Source organism: Scyliorhinus torazame, chromosome 14, assembly GCF_047496885.1.
Source record: "Scyliorhinus torazame isolate Kashiwa2021f chromosome 14, sScyTor2.1, whole genome shotgun sequence".
NCBI classification, from domain to species: domain Eukaryota; kingdom Metazoa; phylum Chordata; class Chondrichthyes; order Carcharhiniformes; family Scyliorhinidae; genus Scyliorhinus; species Scyliorhinus torazame.
The window spans coordinates 225,746,510-225,766,315 of NC_092720.1; the positions used below are offsets into that span (position 1 = coordinate 225,746,510).

The 19,806-nt window shown below is 50.8% G+C and overlaps 1 protein-coding gene across 6 annotated transcripts in view; it reads left to right on the plus strand.

Annotated features, from left to right (window-relative positions):
• The window catches only part of LOC140390590 (uncharacterized), a 180,017-nt gene that overhangs the window by 116,239 nt on the left and 43,972 nt on the right, over positions 1 to 19,806 (plus strand). For all 6 annotated transcript variants that reach the window (XM_072475802.1, XM_072475803.1, XM_072475805.1 and 3 more), the window contains 2 exons: positions 9,420 to 9,533; positions 13,653 to 13,754. In XM_072475802.1, the coding sequence (XP_072331903.1) occupies positions 9,420 to 9,533; positions 13,653 to 13,754 (216 nt within the window). The remainder of the gene's footprint in view (positions 1 to 9,419; positions 9,534 to 13,652; positions 13,755 to 19,806) is intronic.

The window sequence follows — 19,806 nt, forward strand, 5'->3', positions numbered from 1 at the left end:
GGTTATACTGTGACATACTGGGTAATGTTTCACAGTCTGATACAGTGTGGGAGACACAGGGATATACTGTGACTGTACTGTGTAATGTTTCACAGTCTGATACAGTGTGGGAGACACAGGGTTATACTGTGACTGTACTGGGTAATGTTTCACAGTCTGATACAGTGTGGGGTACACAGGGTTATACTGTGACTGTACTGGGTAATGTTTCACAGTCTGATACAGTGTGGGGTACATGGTTATACTGTGACTGTACTGGGTAATGTTTCACAGTCTGATACAATGTGGGGTACACAGGGTTATACTGTGACTGTACTGGGTAATGTTTCACAGTCTGATACAGTGTGGGCTACACCGGGTGAAACTGTGACTGTACTGGGTAATGTTTCACAGTCTGATACAGTGTGGGGGACACAGGGATATACTGTGACTGGACTGGGTAATGTTTCACAGTCTGATACAATTTGGGAGACACAGGGTTATACTGTGACTGAATTGGGTAATGTTTCACAGTCTGATACAGTGTGGGGTACACAGGGATATACTGTGACTGGACTGGGTAATGTTTCACAGTCTGATACAGTGTGGGAGACACGGTTATACTGTGACTGTATTGGGTAATGTTTCACAGTCTGATACAGTGTGGGGTACACAGGGTTATACTGTGACTGTACTGGATAATGTTTCACAGTCTGATACAGTGTGGGGTACACGGTGAAATGATGAATGTACTGGATAATGTTTCGCAGTCTTATACAGTGTGGGGTACACGGTGAAAAATGTGACTGTACTGGGTAATGTTTCACAGTCTGATACAGTGTGGGAGGTACAGGGTTATACTGTGACTGTACTGGGTAATGTTTCACAGTCTGATACAGTGTGGGGTACACAGGGTGAAACTGTGACTGTACTTGGTAATGTTTCACAGTCTGATACAGCGTGGGGTACACAGGGTGAAAAATGTGACTGTGCTGGGTAATGTTTCACAGTCTGATACAGTGTGGGAGGCACAGGGTTATACTGTGACTGTACTGGGTAATGTTTCACAGTCTGATACAGTGTGGGGTACACAGGGTGATACTGTGCCTGTACTGGGTAATGTTTCACAGTCTGATACAGTGTGGGAGACACGGGGTTATACTGTGACTGTACTGGGTAATGTTTCACAGTCTGATACAGTGTGGGGTACACAGGGTTATACTGTGACTGTACTGGGTAATGTTTCACAGTCTGATACAGTGTGGGCTACACAGGGTTATACTGTGCCTGTACTGGGTAATGTTTCACAGTCTGATACAGTGTGCGGTACACAGGGTGAAACTGACTACTGGGTAATGTTTCACAGTCTGATACAGTGAGCGGGACACAGGGTTATACTGTGACTGTACTGGGTAATGTTTCACAGTCTGATACAGTGTGGGAGACACATGGTTATACTGTGACTGTACTGGGTAATGTTTCACAGTCTGATACAGTGTGGGGTACGCAGGGTTATACTGTGACTGTACTGGGTAATGTTTCACAGTCTGATACAGTGTGGAAGACACAGGGTAATACTGTGACTGTACTGGGTAATGTTGCACAGTCTGATACAGTGTGGGGTACACAGGGTTATACTGTGACTGTACTGGGTAATGTGTCACAGTCAGATACAGTTTGGGAGACACGGTTATACTGTGACTGTACTGGGTAATGTTTCACAGTCTGATACAGTGTGGGCGACACAGGGTTATACTGTGACTGGACTGGGTAATGTTTCACAGTCTGATACAGTGTGGGAGACACAGGGTTATACTGTGACTGGACTGGGTAATGTTTCACAGTCTGATACAGTGTGGGAGACACAGGGTTATACTGTGACTGTACTGGGTAATGTTTCATAGTCTGATACAGTGTGGGGTACACAGGGTTATACTGTGACTGTACTGGGTAATGTTTCACAGTCTGATACAGTGTGGGAGGTACAGGGTTATACTGTGACTGTACTGGGTAATGTTTCACAGTCTGATACAGTGTGGGAGACACAGGGTTATACTGTGACTGTACTGGGTAATGTTTCACAGTCTGATACAGTGTGGGGTACACAGGGTGAAACTGTGACTGTACTGGGTAATGTTTCACAGTCTTATACAGTGTGGGGTACACGGTGAATAATGTGACTGTACTGGGTAATATTTCACATTCTGACACAGTGTGGGAGGCACAGGGTTATACTGTGACTGTACTGGGTAATGTTTCACAGTCTGATACAGTGTGGGGTACACAGGGTTATACTGTGACTGTACTGGGTAATGTTTCACAGTCTGATACAGTGTGGGAGACACAGGGTTATACTGTGACTGGACTGGGTAATGTTTCACAGTCTGATACAGTGTGGGGTACACAGGGTGATACTGTCCCTGTACTGGGTAATGTTTGACAGTCTGATACAGTGTGGGAGACACAGGGTTCAACTGTGACTGTACTGGGTAATGTTTCACAGTCTGATACAGTGTGGGGTACACAGGGTTATACTGTGACTGGACTGGGTAATGTTTCACAGTCTGATACAGTGTGGGGTACACAGGGTTATACTGTGACATACTGGGTAATGTTTCACAGTCTGATACAGTGTGGGAGACACAGGGATATACTGTGACTGTACTGTGTAATGTTTCACAGTCTTATACAGTGTGGGAGACACAGGGTTATACTGTGACTGTACTGGGTAATGTTTCACAGTCTGATACAGTGTGGGGTACACAGGGTTATACTGTGACTGTACTGGGTAATGTTTCACAGTCTGATAGAGTGTGGGGTACACGGTTATACTGTGACTGTACTGGGTAATGTTTCACAGTCTGATACAATGTGGGGTACACAGGGTTATACTGTGACTGTACTGGGTAATGTTTCACAGTCTGATACAGTGTGGGCTACACAGGGTGAAACTGTGACTGTACTGGGTAATGTTTCACAGTCTGATACAATTTGGGAGACACAGGGTTATACTGTGACTGAATTGGGTAATGTTTCACAGACTGATACAGTGTGGGGTACACAGGGATATACTGTGACTGGACTGGGTAATGTTTCACAGTCTGATACAGTGTGGGAGACACGGTTATACTGTGACTGTATTGCGTAATGTTTCACAGTCTGATACAGTGTGGGGTACACAGGGTTATACTGTGACTGTACTGGGTAATGTTTCACAGTCTGATACAGTGTGCGGTACACAGGGTTATACTGTGACTGTACTGTGTACTGTTTCACAGTCTGATACAGTGTGGGAGACACAGGGTTATGCTGTGACTGTACTGGGTAATGTTTCACAGTCTGATACAGTGTGGGGTACCCTGGGTTATACTGTGACTGTAGTGGGTAATATTTCACAGTCTGATACAGTGTGGGGTGCACAGGGTGATACTGTGACTGTACTGGGTAATGCTTCACAGTCTGATACAGTGTGGGGTACCCTGGGTTATACTGTGACTGTACTGGGTAATGTTTCACAGTCTGATACAGTGTGGGGTACACAGGGTTATACTGTGACTGTACTGGGTAATGTTTCACAGTCTGATACAGTGTGGGCTACACAGGGTGAAACTGTGACTGTACTGGGTAATGTTTCACAGTCTGATACAGTGTGGGGTACACGGTTAAACTGTGACTGTACTGGGTAATGTTTCACAGTCTGATACAGTGTGGGGTACCCTCGGTTATACTGTGCCTGTACTGGGGAATATTTCACAGTCTGATACAGTGTGGGAGACACAGGGTTATACTGTGACTGTACTGGGTAATGTTTCACAGTCTGATACAGTGTGGGGTACACAGGGTTATACTGTGACTGTACTGGGTAATGTTTCACAGTCTGATACAGTGTGAGAGACACAGGGTTAAACTGACTGTACTGGGTAATGTTTCACAGTCTGATACAGTGTGGGCTACACAGGGTGAAACTGTGACTGTACTGGGTAATGTTTCACAGTCTGATACAGTGTGGGGTACACAGGGATATACTGTGACTGGACTGGGTAATGTTTCACAATCTGATACAATGTGGGAGACACAGGGTTATACTGTGACTGAATTGGGTAATGTTTCACAGTCTGATACAGTGTGGGGTACACAGGGATATACTGTGACTGGACTGAGTAATGTTTCACAGTCTGATACAGTGTGGGAGACACAGGGTTATACTGTGACTGTATTGGGTAATGTTTCACAGTCTGATACAGTGTGGGGTACACAGGGTTATACTGTGACTGTACTGGGTAATGTTTCACAGTCTGATACAGTGTGCGGTACACAGGGTTATACTGTGACTGTACTGTGTACTGTTTCACAGTCTGATACAGTGTGGGAGACACAGGGTTGTACTGTGACTGTACTGGGTAATGTTTCACAGTCTGATACAGTGTGGGGTACCCTGGGTTATACTGTGACTATACTGGGTAATGTGTCACAGTCTGATACAGTGTGGGAGACACAGGGTTATACTGTGACTGTACTGGGTAATGTTTCACAGTCTGATACAGTGTGGGGTACACAGGGTTATACTGTGACTGTACTGGGTAATGTTTCACAGTCTGATAGAGTGTGGGGTACACGGTTATACTGTGACTGTACTGTGTAATGTTTCACAGTCTGATACAGTGTGGGAGACACAGGGTTATACTGTGACTGTACTGGGTAATGTTTCACAGTCTGATACAGTGTGGGGTACACAGGGTTATACTGTGACTGTACTGGGTAATGTTTCACAGTCTGATAGAGTGTGGGGTACACGGTTATACTGTGACTGTACTGGGTAATGTTTCACAGTCTGATACAATGTGGGGTACACAGGGTTATACTGTGACTGTACTGGGTAATGTTTCACAGTCTGATACAGTGTGGGCTACACAGGGTGAAACTGTGACTGTACTGGGTAATGTTTCACAGTCTGATACAGTGTGGGAGACACAGGGTTATGCTGTGACTGTACTGGGTAATGTTTCACAGTCTGATACAGTGTGGGGTACCCTGGGTTATACTGTGACTGTAGTGGGTAATATTTCACAGTCTGATACAGTGTGGGGTGCACAGGGTGATACTGTGACTGTACTGGGTAATGCTTCACAGTCTGATACAGTGTGGGGTACCCTGGGTTATACTGTGACTGTACTGGGTAATGTTTCACAGTCTGATACAGTGTGGGGTACACAGGGTTATACTGTGACTGTACTGGGTAATGTTTCACAGTCTGATACAGTGTGGGCTACACAGGGTGAAACTGTGACTGTACTGGGTAATGTTTCGCAGTCTGATACAGTGTGGGGTACACGGTTAAACTGTGACTGTACTGGGTAATGTTTCACAGTCTGATACAGTGTGGGGTACCCTCGGTTATACTGTGCCTGTACTGGGGAATATTTCACAGTCTGATACAGTGTGGGAGACACAGGGTTATACTGTGACTGTACTGGGTAATGTTTCACAGTCTGATACAGTGTGGGGTACACAGGGTTATACTGTGACTGTACTGGGTAATGTTTCACAGTCTGATACAGTGTGAGAGACACAGGGTGAAACTGACTGTACTGGGTAATGTTTCACAGTCTGATACAGTGTGGGCTACACAGGGTGAAACTGTGACTGTACTGGGTAATGTTTCACAGTCTGATACAGTGTGGGGTACACAGGGATATACTGTGACTGGACTGGGTAATGTTTCACAATCTGATACAATGTGGGAGACACAGGGTTATACTGTGACTGAATTGGGTAATGTTTCACAGTCTGATACAGTGTGGGGTACACAGGGATATACTGTGACTGGACTGAGTAATGTTTCACAGTCTGATACAGTGTGGGAGACACAGGGTTATACTGTGACTGTATTGGGTAATGTTTCACAGTCTGATACAGTGTGGGGTACACAGGGTTATACTGTGACTGTACTGGGTAATGTTTCACAGTCTGATACAGTGTGCGGTACACAGGGTTATACTGTGACTGTACTGTGTACTGTTTCACAGTCTGATACAGTGTGGGAGACACAGGGTTGTACTGTGACTGTACTGGGTAATGTTTCACAGTCTGATACAGTGTGGGGTACCCTGGGTTATACTGTGACTATACTGGGTAATGTGTCACAGTCTGATACAGTGTGGGAGACACAGGGTGAAACTGTGACTGTACTGGGTAATGTTTCACAGTCTGATACAGTGTGGGAGACACAGGGTTATACTGTGACTGTACTGGGTAATGTTTCACAGTCTGATACAGTGTGGGGTACACAGGGTTATACTGTGACTGTACTGGGGAATGTTTCACAGTCTGATACAGTGTGGGAGACACAGGGTTATACTGTGACTGTACTGGGTAATGTTTCACAGTCTGATACAGTGTGGGGTACACAGGGTTATACTGTGACTTTTACTGGGTAATGTTTCACAGTCTGATACAGTGTGGGAGACACAGGGTGAAACTGACTGTACTGGATAATGTTTCACAGTCTGATACAGTGTGGGCTACACAGGGTGAAACTGTGACTGTACTGGGTAATGTTTCACAGTCTGATACAGTGTGGGGTACACAGGGATATACTGTGACTGGACTGGGTAATGTTTCACAGTCTGATACAATGTGGGAGACACAGGGTTATACTGTAACTGAATTGGGTAATGTTTCACAGTCTGATACAGTGTGGGGTACACAGGGATATACTGTGACTGGACTGGGTAATGTTTCACAGTCTGATACAGTGTGGGAGACACAGGGTTATACTGTGACTGTATTGGGTAATGTTTCACAGTCTGATACAGTGTCGGGTACACAGGGTTATACTGTGACTGTACTGGGTAATGTTTCACAGTCTGATACAGTGTGCGGTACACAGGGTTATACTGTGACTGTACTGTGTACTGTTTCACAGTCTGATACAGTGTGGGAGACACAGGGTTATACTGTGACTGTACTGGGTAATGTTTCACAGTCTGATACATTGTGGGAGACACAGGGTTGTACTGTGACTGTACTGGGTAATGTTTCACAGTCTGATGCAGTGTGGGGTACCCTGGGTTATACTGTGACTGTACTGGGTAATGTGTCACAGTCTGATACAGTGTGAGAGACACAGGGTTATACTGTGACTGTACTGGGTAATGTTTCACAGTCTGATACAGTGTGGGCGACACTGGGTTATACTGTGACTGGACTGGGGAATGTTTCACAGTCTGATACAGTGTGGGGTACACAGGGTTATACTGTGACTGGACTGGGTAATGTTTCACAGTCTGATACAGTGTGGGAGACACAGGGTTATACTGTGACTGTACTGGGTAATGTTTCATAGTCTGATACAGTGTGGGGTACACAGGGTTATACTGTGACTGTACTGGGTAATGTTTCACAGTCTGATACAGTGTCGGGTACACAGGGTTATACTGTGACTGTACTGGGTAATGTTTCACAGTCTGATACAGTGTGGGGTACACAGGGTTATACTGTGACTGTACTGGGTAATATTTCACAGTCTGATACAGTGTAGGAGACACAGGGTTATACTGTGACTGTACTGGGTAATGTTTCACAGTCTGATACAGTGTGGGAGACACAGGGTTATACTGTGACTGTACTGGGTAATGTTTCACAGTCTGATACAGTGTGGGAGACACAGGGTTATACTGTGACTGGACTGGGTAATGTTTCACAGTCTGATACAGTGTGGGAGACACAGGGTTATACTGTGACTGGACTGGGTAATGTTTCACAGTCTGATACAGTGTGGGGAACACAGGGTTATACTGTGACTGGACTGGGTAATGTCTCACCGTCTGATACAGTGTGGGGTACACAGGGTTATCCTGTGACTGTACTGCGTAATGTTTCACAGTCTGATACAGTGTGGGGTACACAGGGATATACTGTGACTGGACTGGGTAATGTTTCACAGTCTGATACAGTGTGGGGAACACAGGGTTATACTGTGACTGGACTGGGTAATGTTTCACAGTCTGATACAGTGTGGGAGACACAGGGTTATACTGTGACTGTACTGGGTAATGTTTCACAGTCTGATACAGTGTGGGAGACACAGGGTTATACTGTGACTGTACTGGGTAATGTTTCACAGTCTGATACAGTGTGGGAGACACAGGGTTATACTGTGACTGGACTGGATAATGTTTCACAGTCTGATACAGTGTAGGAGACACAGGGTTATACTGTGACTGTACTGGGTAATGTTTCACAGTCTGATACAGTGTGGGAGACACAGGGTTATACTGTGACTGTACTGGGTAATGTTTCACAGTCTGATACAGTGTGGGGTACACAGTGTTATACTGTGACTGTACTGGGTAATGTTTCACAGTCTGATACGGGGTCGGTTGGGCATACTGTGCCAGGTCCCCTGGCCAGTTATAACCAACCCTATTTTTTGGACAGTAAGAAGTCTGACAACACCAGGTTGAAGTCCAACAGGTTTGTTTCTAACACTAACTTTCGGAGCACTGCCCCTTCCTCAGGTGAATGAAGTGGCATGTGAACCTTTGTTTTGAACCTCGAGGCAATCTGAGTGTGCTGTGCGTGTTGGCTGCGTCCGACGAGGCCTGGCCTGTTTCCTCCTCCTCCAGCACATCGTCCCTTTGCTGCGCGATGTTGTGGAGTCTGGTAACAGCGGGGAAGAAGCTGTTTTTGCGTCTGTTCGTGCATGTTCTCAGACTTCTGTATCTCCTGCCCGATGGAAGAAGTTGGAAGAGTGAGTAAGCCGGGTGGGAGGGATCTTTGATTATGCTGCCCGCTTTCCCCAGGCAGCGGGAGGTGTAGATGGAGTCAATGGATGGGAGGCAGGTTTGTGTGATGGACTGGGCGGTGTTCACGACTCTCTGAAGTTTCTTGCGGTCCTGGGCCGAGCAGTTGCCATACCAGGCTGTGATGCAGCCCGATAAGATGCTTTCTATGGTGCATCTGTAAAAGTTGGTAAGAGTCAATGTGGACATGCCGAATTTCCTTAGTTACCTGAGGAAGTATAGGCGCTGTTGTGCTTTCTTGGTGGTAGCGTCGACGTGGGTGGACCAGGACAGATTTTGGGAGATGTGCACCCCTAGGAATTTGAAACGGCTAACCATCTCCACCTCGGCCCCGTTGATGCTGACGGGGTGTGTACAGTACTTTGCTTCCTGAAGTCAATGACCAGCTGTTTAGTTTTGCTGGCATTGAGGGAGAGATTGTTGTCGCTGCACCACTCCACTAGGTTCTCTCTCTCCCTCCTGTATTCTGACAGGACTGTAGACACTGGGCTGATGGAAAGTCCACTCGAGGAATGACTAAACAGCTGCAGTTTTATTCTTCAGCGTGTGATCAAAAGCCTAAGCCCTGACACAAATGTATATTGTACATTTTCAACAGAGAGTGTGGAGTAACTGCTGGCTGTTTTTCATTGGTAGGAATCCTCTTCCTTCATGAAGATGCTGTTGTGAGCTCTGTCGTTTCTCTCGTGAGCACCCTGATCTCCATTTCGGCAACAGCCTTCGTTCTCTTTGCCATGGAAAGGTATCAAGGTAACAATGTCACTTTGTGCCAATCATTTTGTGTCTGGGTTAAGCATTGTTACAAATGTAGAAGTTAAGGGGTGTTAAGCACTGTTACAAATGTACAAGTTAAGGGGTGTTAAACACTGTTACAAATGTACAAGTTAAGGGGTGTTAAGCACTGTTACAAATGTACAAGTTAAGGGGTGTTAAGCACTGTTACAAATGTACAAGTTAAGGGGTGTTAAACACTGTTACAAATGTACAAGTTAAGGGTTGTTAAACACTGTTACAAATGTACAAGTTAAGGGGTGTTAAGCACTGTTACAAATGTACAAGTTAAGGGGTGTTAAACACTGTTACAAATGTACAAGTTAAGGGGTGTTAAACAATGTTACAAATGTACAAGTTAAGGGGTGTTAAACACTTACAAATGTACAAGTTAAGGGGTGTTAAGCACTGTTACAAATGTACAAGTTAAGGGGTGTTAAACACTGTTACAAATGTACAAGTTAAGGGGTGTTAAGCACTGTTACAAATGTACAAGTTAAGGGGTGTTAAACACTGTTACAAATGTACAAGTTAAGGGGTGTTAAACACTGTTATAAATGTACAAGTTAAGGGGTGTTAAGCACTGTTACAAATGTACAAGTTAAGGGTTGTTAAACACTGTTACAAATGTACAAGTTAAGGGGTGTTAAGCACTGTTACAAATGTACAAGTTAAGGGTTGTTAAACACTGTTACAAATGTACAAGTTAAGGGGTGTTAAGCACTGTTACAAATGTACAAGTTAAGGGGTGTTAAACACTGTTACAAATGTACAAGTTACGGGGTGTTAAGCACTGTTACAAATGTACAAGTTAAGGGGTGTTAAACACTGTTACTAATGTACACGTTAAGGGGTGTTAAACACTTACAAATGTACAAGTTAAGGGGTGTTAAGCACTGTTACAAATGTACAAGTTAAGGGGTGTTAAGCACTGTTACAAATGTACAAGTTAAGGGGTGTTAAGCACCGTTACAAATGTACAAGTTAAGGGGTGTTAAACACTGTTATAAATGTACAAGTTAAGGGGTGTTAAGCACTGTTATAAATGTACAAGTTAAGGGTTGTTAAACACTGTTACAAATGTACAAGTTAAGGGGTGTTAAGCACTGTTACAAATGTACAAGTTAAGGGGTGTTAAGCACTGTTTCAAATGGACAAGTTAAGGGGTGTTAAACACTGTTACAAATGTACAAGTTAAGGGGTGTTAAGCACTGTTACAAATGTACAAGTTAAGGGGTGTTAAGCACTGTTACAAATGTACAAGTTAAGGGGTGTTAAGCACTGTTACAAATGTACAAGTTGAGGGGTGTTAAGCACTGTTACAAATGTACAAGTTAAGGGGTGTTAAACACTGTTACAAATGTACAAGTTAAGGGGTGTTAAACACTGTTACAAATGTACAAGTTAAGGAGTGTTAAGCACTGTTACAAATGTACAAGTTAAGGGGTGTTGAACACTGTTACAAATGTACAAGTTAAGGGGTGTTAAGCACTGTTACAAATGTACAAGTTAAGGGATGTTAAGCACTGTTACAAATGTACAAGTTAAGGGGTGTTAAACACTGTTACAAATGTACAAGTTAAGGGGTGTTAAGCACTGTTACAAATGTACACGTTAAGGGGTGTTAAACACTGTTACAAATGTACAAGTTAAGGGGTGTTAAACACTGTTACAAATGTACAAGTTAAGGGGTGTTAAACACTGTTACAAATGTACAAGTTAAGGGGTTTTAAGCACTGTTACAAATGTACAAGTTAAGGGGTGTTAAACACTGTTACAAATGTACAGGTTAAGGGGTGTTAAGCACTGTTACAAATGTACAAGTTAAGGGGTGTTAAGCACTGTTACAAATGTACAAGTTAAGGGGTGTTAAACACTGTTACAAATGTACAAGTTAAGGGGTGTTAAGCACTGTTACAAATGTACAAGTTAAGGGGTGTTAAACACTGTTACAAATGTACAAGTTAAGGGGTGTTAAGCACTGTTACAAATGTACAAGTTAAGGGGTGTTAAACACTGTTACAAATGTGCAAGTTAAGGGGTGTTAAGCACTGTTACAAATGTACAAGTTAAGGGGTGTTAAACACTTACAAATGTACAAGTTAAAGGGTGTTAAGCACTGTTACAAATGTACAAGTTAAGGGGTGTTAAACACTGTTACAAATGTACAAGTTACGGGGTGTTAAACACTGTTACAAATGGACAAGTTAAGGGGTGTTAAACACTGTTACAAATGTACAAGTTAAGGGGTGTTAAACACTGTTACAAATGTACAAGTTAAGGGGTGTTAAACACTGTTACAAATGTACAAGTTAAGGGGTGTTGAGCACTGTTACAAATGTACAAGTTCAGGGGTGTTAAGCACTGTTACAAATGTACAAGTTCAGGGGTGTTAAGTACTGTTACAAATGGACAAGTTAAGGGGTGTTAAACACTGTTACAAATGTACAAGTTAAGGGGTGTTAAACACTGTTACAAATGTACAAGTTAAGGGGTGTTAAGCACTGTTACAAATGTACAAGTTCAGGGGTGTTAAGCACTGTTACAAATGTACAAGTTAAGGGGTGTTAAGCATTGTTACAAATGTACAAGTTAAGGGGTGTTAAGCACTGTTACAAATGTACAAGTTAAGGGGTGTTAAACACTGTTACAAATGTACAAGTTAAGGGATGTTAAGCACTGTTACAAATGTACAAGTTACGGGGTGTTAAGCACTGTTACAAATGTCCAAGTTAAGGGGTGTTAAACACTGTTACAAATGTACAAGTTAAGGGGTGTTAAACACTGTTTCAAATGTACAAGTTAAGGGGTGTTAAGCACTGTTACAAATGTACAAGTTACGGGGTGTTAAGCACTGTTACAAATGTCCAAGTTAAGGGGTGTTAAACACTGTTACAAATGTACAAGTTAAGGGGTGTTAAACACTGTTTCAAATGTACAAGTTAAGGGGTGTTAAGCACTGTTACAAATGTACAAGTTACGGGGTGTTAAGCACTGTTACAAATGTACAAGTTACGGGGTGTTAAACACTGTTACAAATGTACAAGTTAAGGGGTGTTAAACACTGTTTCAAATGTACAAGTTAAGGGGTGTTAAGCACTGTTACAAATGTACAAGTTACGGGGTGTTAAGCACTGTTACAAATGTACAAGTTAAGGGGTGTTAAACACTGTTTCAAATGTGCAAGTTAAGGGGTGTTAAGCACTGTTACAAATGTACAAGTTACGGGGTGTTAAGCACTGTTACAAATGTACAAGTTAAGGGGTGTTAAACACTGTTTCAAATGTGCAAGTTAAGGGGTGTTAAGCACTGTTACAAATGTACAAGTTACGGGGTGTTAAGCACTGTTACAAATGTACAAGTTAAGGGGTGTTAAGCACTGTTACAAATGTACAAGTTAAGGGGTGTTAAACACTGTTACAAATGTACAAGTTACGGGGTGTTAAGCACTGTTATAAATGTACAAGTTACGGGGTGTTAAGCACTGTTACAAATGTACAAGTTACGGGGTGTTAAACACTGTTACAAATGTACAGGTTAAGGGGTGTTAAGCACTGTTACAAATGTACAAGTTAAGGGGTGTTAAGCACTGTTACAAATGTACAAGTTACGGGGTGTTAAACACTGTTATAAATGTACAAGTTACGGGGTGTTAAGCACTGTTACAAATGTACAAGTTACGGGGTGTTAAGCACTGTTACAAATGTACAAGTTAAGGGGTGTTAAGCACTGTTACAAATGTACAAGTTAAGGGGTGTTAAACACTGTTACAAATGTACAAGTTACGGGGTGTTAAGCACTGTTATAAATGTACAAGTTACGGGGTGTTAAGCACTGTTACAAATGTACAAGTTACGGGGTGTTAAACACTGTTACAAATGTACAAGTTACGGGGTGTTAAGCACTGTTATAAATGTACAAGTTACGGGGTGTTAAACACTGGTACAAATGTACAAGTTACGGGGTGTTAAGCACTGTTATAAATGTACAAGTTACGGGGTGTTAAGCACTGTTACAAATGTACAAGTTACGGGGTGTTAAACACTGTTATAAATGTACAAGTTACGGGGTGTAATTTATCATCTGTTTCCCTTTCAGTGAAACAATATTGGCTTCAAGTCACCGCAGTAATGCTGATCTTCCACACACTCTCATTTCTCTGTCACATCCTCGCATTTGTCATTTTTTTATTGGACGAAGGTACGTAAATATCTCCATTCAAATGTGAGGCTGACAATTCCTGTTTAGTTTAATAGAGTCACAGAATTACAGAATACTACAGTACAGAGCCGGCCCTTCGAGTCTGCAACAACGTCAGAAAAATTCCTGACCTTCCCACCTAATCCCAGCTGCCATCAAGGCGATGGGTGAAGTGCTCATCCAGGTAGGTAAAGGATGTCAGGGAACCCGCCACTCCCCCCCCCCCCCTCCCAGACAGAGCGTTCCAGACCCTCTCCGCCCCCCCCCCCCCTCCCAGACAGAGCGTTCCAGACCCTCTTCCCCCCCCCCCTCCCAGACAGAGCGTTCCAGACCCTCTCCCCCCGCCCTCCCAGACAGAGCGTTCCAGACCCTCTCCCCCCCCTCCCAGGCAGAGTGTTCCAGACCCTCTCCCCCCCCCCTCCCAGACAGAGCGTTCCAGACCCTCTTTCCCCCCCCCCTCCCAGACAGAGCGTTCCAGACCCTCCCCCCCCTCCCAGACAGAGCGTTCCAGACCCTCCCCCCCCCCTCCCAGACAGAGCGTTCCAGACCCTCTTCCCCCCCTCCCAGACAGAGCGTTCCAGACCCTCACCCCCCCCCCCTCCCAGACAGAGCGTTCCAGACCCTCCCCCCCCCCCCTCCCAGACAGAGCGTTCCAGACCCTCTCCCCCCCCCCCCCTCCCAGACAGAGCGTTCCAGACCCGCCTCCCCCCCCCCCCTCCCAGACAGAGCGTTCCAGACCCGCCTCCCCCCCCTCCCAGACAGAGCGTTCCAGACCCGCCTCTCCCCCCCCCCTCCCAGGCAGCGCGTTCCAGACCCTCTCCCCCCCCCCTCCCAGGCAGCGCGTTCCAGACCCTCTCCCCCCCCCTCCCAGACAGAGCGTTCCAGACCCGCCTCTCCCCCCCCCCCTCCCAGACAGAGTGTTCCAGACCCTCTCCCCCCCTCCCAGACAGAGCGTTCGAGACCCTCTCCCCCCTCCCGGACAGAGCGTTCCAGACCCTCTTCCCCCCCCCCAGACAGAGCGTTCCAGACCCTCTCCCCCCTCCCAGACAGAGCGTTCCAGACCCTCTCCCCCCCTCCCAGACAGAGCGTTCCAGACCCTCTCCCGCCCACCCAGGCAGAGCGTTCCAGACCCTCTCCCCCCCCCCTCCCAGACAGAGTGTTCCAGACCCTCTTCCCCCCCCCTCCCAGACAGAGCGTTCCAGACCCGCCTCTCCCCCCCCTCCCAGACAGAGCGTTCCAGACCCTCTCCCCCTCCCAGACAGAGCGTTCCAGACCCTCTCCCCCCCCTCCCAGACAGAGCGTTCCAGACCCTCTCCCCCTCCCAGACAGAACGTTCCAGACCCTCTCCCCCCCCCTCCCAGACAGAGCGTTCCAGACCCTCCCCCCCCCTCCCAGACAGAGCGTTCCAGGCCCTCCCCCCCCCTCCCAGACAGAGCGTTCCAGACCCTCTCCCCCCCCTCCCAGACAGAGCGTTCCAGACCCTCTCCCCCTCCCAGACAGAACGTTCCAGACCCTCTCCCCCCCTCCCAGACAGAGCGTTCCAGGCCCTCCCCCCCCTCCCAGACAGAGCGTTCCAGACCCTCTCCCCCACTCCCAGACAGAGCGTTCCAGACCCGCCTCTCCCCCCCCCTCCCAGACAGAGTGTTCCAGACCCTCTTCCCCCCCTCCCAGACAGAGCGTTCCAGACCCTCTCCCCCCTCCCAGACTGAGCGTTCCAGACCCGCCTCTCCCCCCCTCCCAGACAGAGCGTTCCAGACCCTCTCCCCCCCCTCCCAGACAGAGCGTTCCAGACTCTCTCCCCCCCCCCCTCCCAGACAGAGCGTTCCAGACCCTCTTTCCCCCCCCCCCCGCTCCCAGACAGAGCGTTCCAGACCCTCTCCCCCCCCCCCAGACAGAGCGTTCCAGTCCCTCTCCCCCCCTCCCAGACAGAGCGTTCCAGACCCTCCTCCCCCCCCTCCCAGACAGAGCGTTCCAGACCCCCTTCCCCCCCCCAGACGGAGCGTTCCAGACCCTCTTTCCCCCCCCTCCCAGACAGAGCGTTCCAGACCCTCTTCCCCCCCCAGACAGAGCGTTCCAGACCCTCTCCCCCCTCCCAGACAGAGCGTTCCAGACCCTCCTCCCTCCCCCCCTCCCAGACAGAGCTTTCCAGACCCTCTTCCCCCCCCCCTCCCAGACAGAGCGTTCCAGACACTCTCCCCCCTCCCAGGCAGCACGTTCCAGACCCTCTTCCCCCCCCCCTCCCAGACAGAGCGTTCCAGACCCGCCTCTCCCCCCCTCCCAGACAGAGCGTTCCAGACCCTCTCCCCCCCTCCCCCCCAGACAGAGCGTTCCAGACCCTCTCCCCCCCATCCCAGACAGAGCGTTCCAGACCCTCCCCCCCCCCCCCTCCCAGACAGAGCGTTCCAGACCCTCCACCCCCCCCCTCCCAGACAGAGCGTTCCAGACCCGCCTCCCCCCCCCTCCCAGACAGAGCGTTCCAGACCCTCCCCCCCCAGACAGAGCGTTCCAGACCCTCTTCCCCCCCCCCTCCCAGACAGAGCGTTCCAGACCCGCCTCCCCCCCCTCCCAGACAGAGCGTTCCAGACCCTCCTCCCCCCCCCCCCCCCTCCCAGACAGAGCGTTCCGGACCCTCTCCCCCCCCCCCTCCCAGACAGAGCGTTCCAGACCCTCCCCCCCCCTCCCAGACAGAGCGTTCCAGACACTCTCCCCCCCTCCCAGACAGAGCGTTCCAGACCCGCCTCTACCCCCTCCCAGACAGAGCGTTCCGGACCCGCCTCTCCCCCCCCCCCTCCCAGACAGAGCGTTCCAGACCCTCTCCCCTCCCCCCTCCCAGACAGAGCGTTCCAGACCCTCTCCCCCCCCCCCTCCCAGACAGAGCTTTCCAGACCCTCCCCCCCCCCCCCCTCCCAGACAGAGCGTTCCAGACCCTCTCCCGCCCCCTCCCAGACAGAGCGTTCCAGACCCTCTCCCCCCCCCCCTCCCAGACAGAGCGTTCCAGACCCTCTTCCCCCCCCTCCCAGACAGAGCGTTCCAGACCCTCTTCCCCCCCCCTCCCAGACAGAGCGTTCCAGACCCTCTCCCCCCCTCCCAGACAGAGCGTTCCAGACCCGCCTCTCCCCCCCCCTCCCAGACAGAGTGTTCCAGACCCTCTCCCCCCCCTCCCAGACAGAGCGTTCCAGACCCTCTTCCCCCCCCCCCTCCCAGACAGAGCGTTCCAGACTCTCTCCCCCCCCCTCCCAGACAGAGCGTTCCAGACCCCCTTCCGCCCCCCTCCCAGACAGAGCGTTCCAGACCCTCCTCCCCCCCCTCCCAGACAGAGCGTTCCAGACTCTCTCCCCCCCCCCTCCCAGACAGAGCGTTCCAGATCCTCCTCCCCCCCCCCTCCCAGACAGAGCGTTCCAGACCCTCTTCCCCCCCCCCCTCCCAGACAGAGCGTTCCAGACCCTCTTCCCCCCCCCCCCCAGACAGAGCGTTCCAGACCCTCTTCCCCCCTCCCAGACAGAGCGTTCCAGACCCTCCTCCCTCCCCCCCCTCCCAGACAGAGCTTTCCAGACCCTCTCCCCCCCCCCCCCTCCCAGACAGAGCGTTCCAGACACTCTTCCCCCCTCCCAGGCAGCACGTTCCAGACCCTCTTCCCCCTCCCAGACAGAGCGTTCCAGACACTCTTCCCCCCCCCCCTCCCAGACAGAGCGTTCCAGACCCGCCTCCCCCCCTCCCAGACAGAGCGTTCCAGACCCTCTCCCCCCCCCTCCCCCCCAGACAGAGCGTTCCAGACCCTCTCCCCCCCCTCCCAGACAGAGCGTTCCAGACCCTCCCCCCCCCCCCCTCCCAGACAGAGCGTTCCAGACGCTCCTCCCCCCCCTCCAAGACAGAGCGTTCCAGACCCGCCTCCCCCCCTCCCAGACAGAGCGTTCCAGACCCTCAGCCCCCCCCCTCCCAGACAGAGCGTTCCAGACCCGCCTCTCCCCCCCCCTCCCAGACAGAGTGTTCCAGACCCTCTCCCCCCCCTCCCAGACAGAGCGTTCCAGACCCTCTCCCCCCCCCCCTCCCAGACAGAGCGTTCCAGACTCTCTTCCCCCCCCCCTCCCAGACAGAGCGTTCCAGACCCTCCCCCCACCCCCAGACAGAGCGTTCCAGGCCCTCCCCCCCCCCCCCCTCCCAGACAGAGCGTTCCAGACCCGCCTCTCCCCTCCCTCCCAGACAGAGCGTTCCAGGCCCTCCCCCCCCCCCCCCCCCTCCCAGACAGAGCGTTCCAGACCCGCCTCTCCCCCCCTCCCAGACAGAGCGTTCCAGACCCTCCCCCCCCCTCCCAGACAGAGCGTTCCAGACCCGCCTCTCCCCCCCTCCCAGACAGAGCGTTCCAGACCCTCTTCCCCCCCCCTCCCAGACAGAGCGTTCCAGACCCTCTCCCCCCCTCCCAGACAGAGCTTTCCAGACCCTCTCCCCACCCCCCCCTCCCAGACAGAGCGTTCCAGATCCTCTCCCGCCCCCTCCCAGACAGAGCGTTCCAGTCCCTCTTCCCCCCCCCCCCCCTCCCAGACAGGGCGTTCCAGACCCTCTCCCCCCCCTCCCAGACAGAGCGTTCCAGACCCTCTTCCCCCCTCCCAGACAGAGCGTTCCAGACCCTCTCCCCCCCCCCCTCCCAGACAGAGCGTTCCAGACCCTCTCCCCCCTCCCAGACAGAGCGTTCCAGACCCGCCTCTCCCCCCCCTCCCAGACAGAGCGTTCCAGACCCTCACCCCCCCTCCCAGACAGAGCGTTCCAGACCCTCTCCCCCCCCTCCCAGACAGAGCGTTCCAGACCCTCACCCCCCCAGACAGAGCGTTCCAGACCCTCACCCCCCCTCTCCCAGACAGAGCGTTCCAGACCCTCCCCCCCCCTCCCAGACAGAGCGTTCCAGACCCTCTTCCCCCCCCTCCCAGACAGAGCGTTCCAGACCCTCACCCCCCCTCCCAGACAGAGCGTTCCAGACCCTCTTCCCCCCCCCCTGCCAGACAGAGCGTTCCAGACCCTCACCCCCCCCCCAGACAGAGCGTTCCAGACCCTCACCCCCCCTCTCCCAGACCGAGCGTTACAGACCCTCCCCCCCCCCCCCCCAGACAGCGTTCCAGACCCTCACCCCTCTAGACAGAGCGTTCCAGACCCTCACCCCCCCTCTCCCAGACAGAGCGTTCCAGACCCTCCCCCCCCCCTCCCAGACAGAGCGTTCCAGACCCTCTTCCCCCCCCTCCCAGACAGAGCGTTCCAGACCCTCACCCCCCCCAGACAGAGCGTTCCAGACCCTCACCCCCCCTCTCCCAGACAGAGCGTTCCAGACCCTCACCCCCCCTCCCAGACAGAGCGTTCCAGACCCTCTTCCCCCCCCCCTCCCAGACAGAGCGTTCCAGACCCTCACCCCCCCCCAGACAGAGCGTTCCAGACCCTCACCCCCCTCTCCCAGACCGAGCGTTCCAGACCCTCCCCCCCCCCCCCCCCCAGACAGCGTTCCAGACCCTCACCCCCCCAGACAGAGCGTTCCAGACCCTCACCCCCCCTCCCAGACAGAGCGTTCCAGACCCTCCCCCCCTCCCTCCCAGACAGAGCGTTCCAGACCCTCTTCCCCCCCCCTCCCAGACAGAGCGTTCCAGACCCTCACCCCCCCTCCCAAACAGAGCGTTCCAGACCCTCTTCCCCCCCCCCTCCCAGACCGAGCGTTCCAGACCCTCCCCCCCCCCCCCCCAGACAGCGTTCCAGACCCCCTCCCCCCCCCTCCCAGGCAGCGCGTTCCAGACCCTCTCCCCCCTCCCAGACAGATCGTTCCAGACCCCCTCCCCCCCTCCCAGGCAGCGCGTTCCAGACCCTCTCCCCCCCCTCCCAGACAGAGCGTTCCAGACCCGCCTCTCCCCCACCCTTCCAGACAGAGCGTTCCAGACCCTCTTCCCCCCCCCCTCCCAGACAGAGCGTTCCAGACCCGCCTCTTCCCCCCCTCCCAGACAGAGCGTTCCAGACCCTCTCCCCCCCCCTCCCAGACAGAGCGTTCCAGACCCGCCTCTCCCCCCCTCCCAGACAGAGC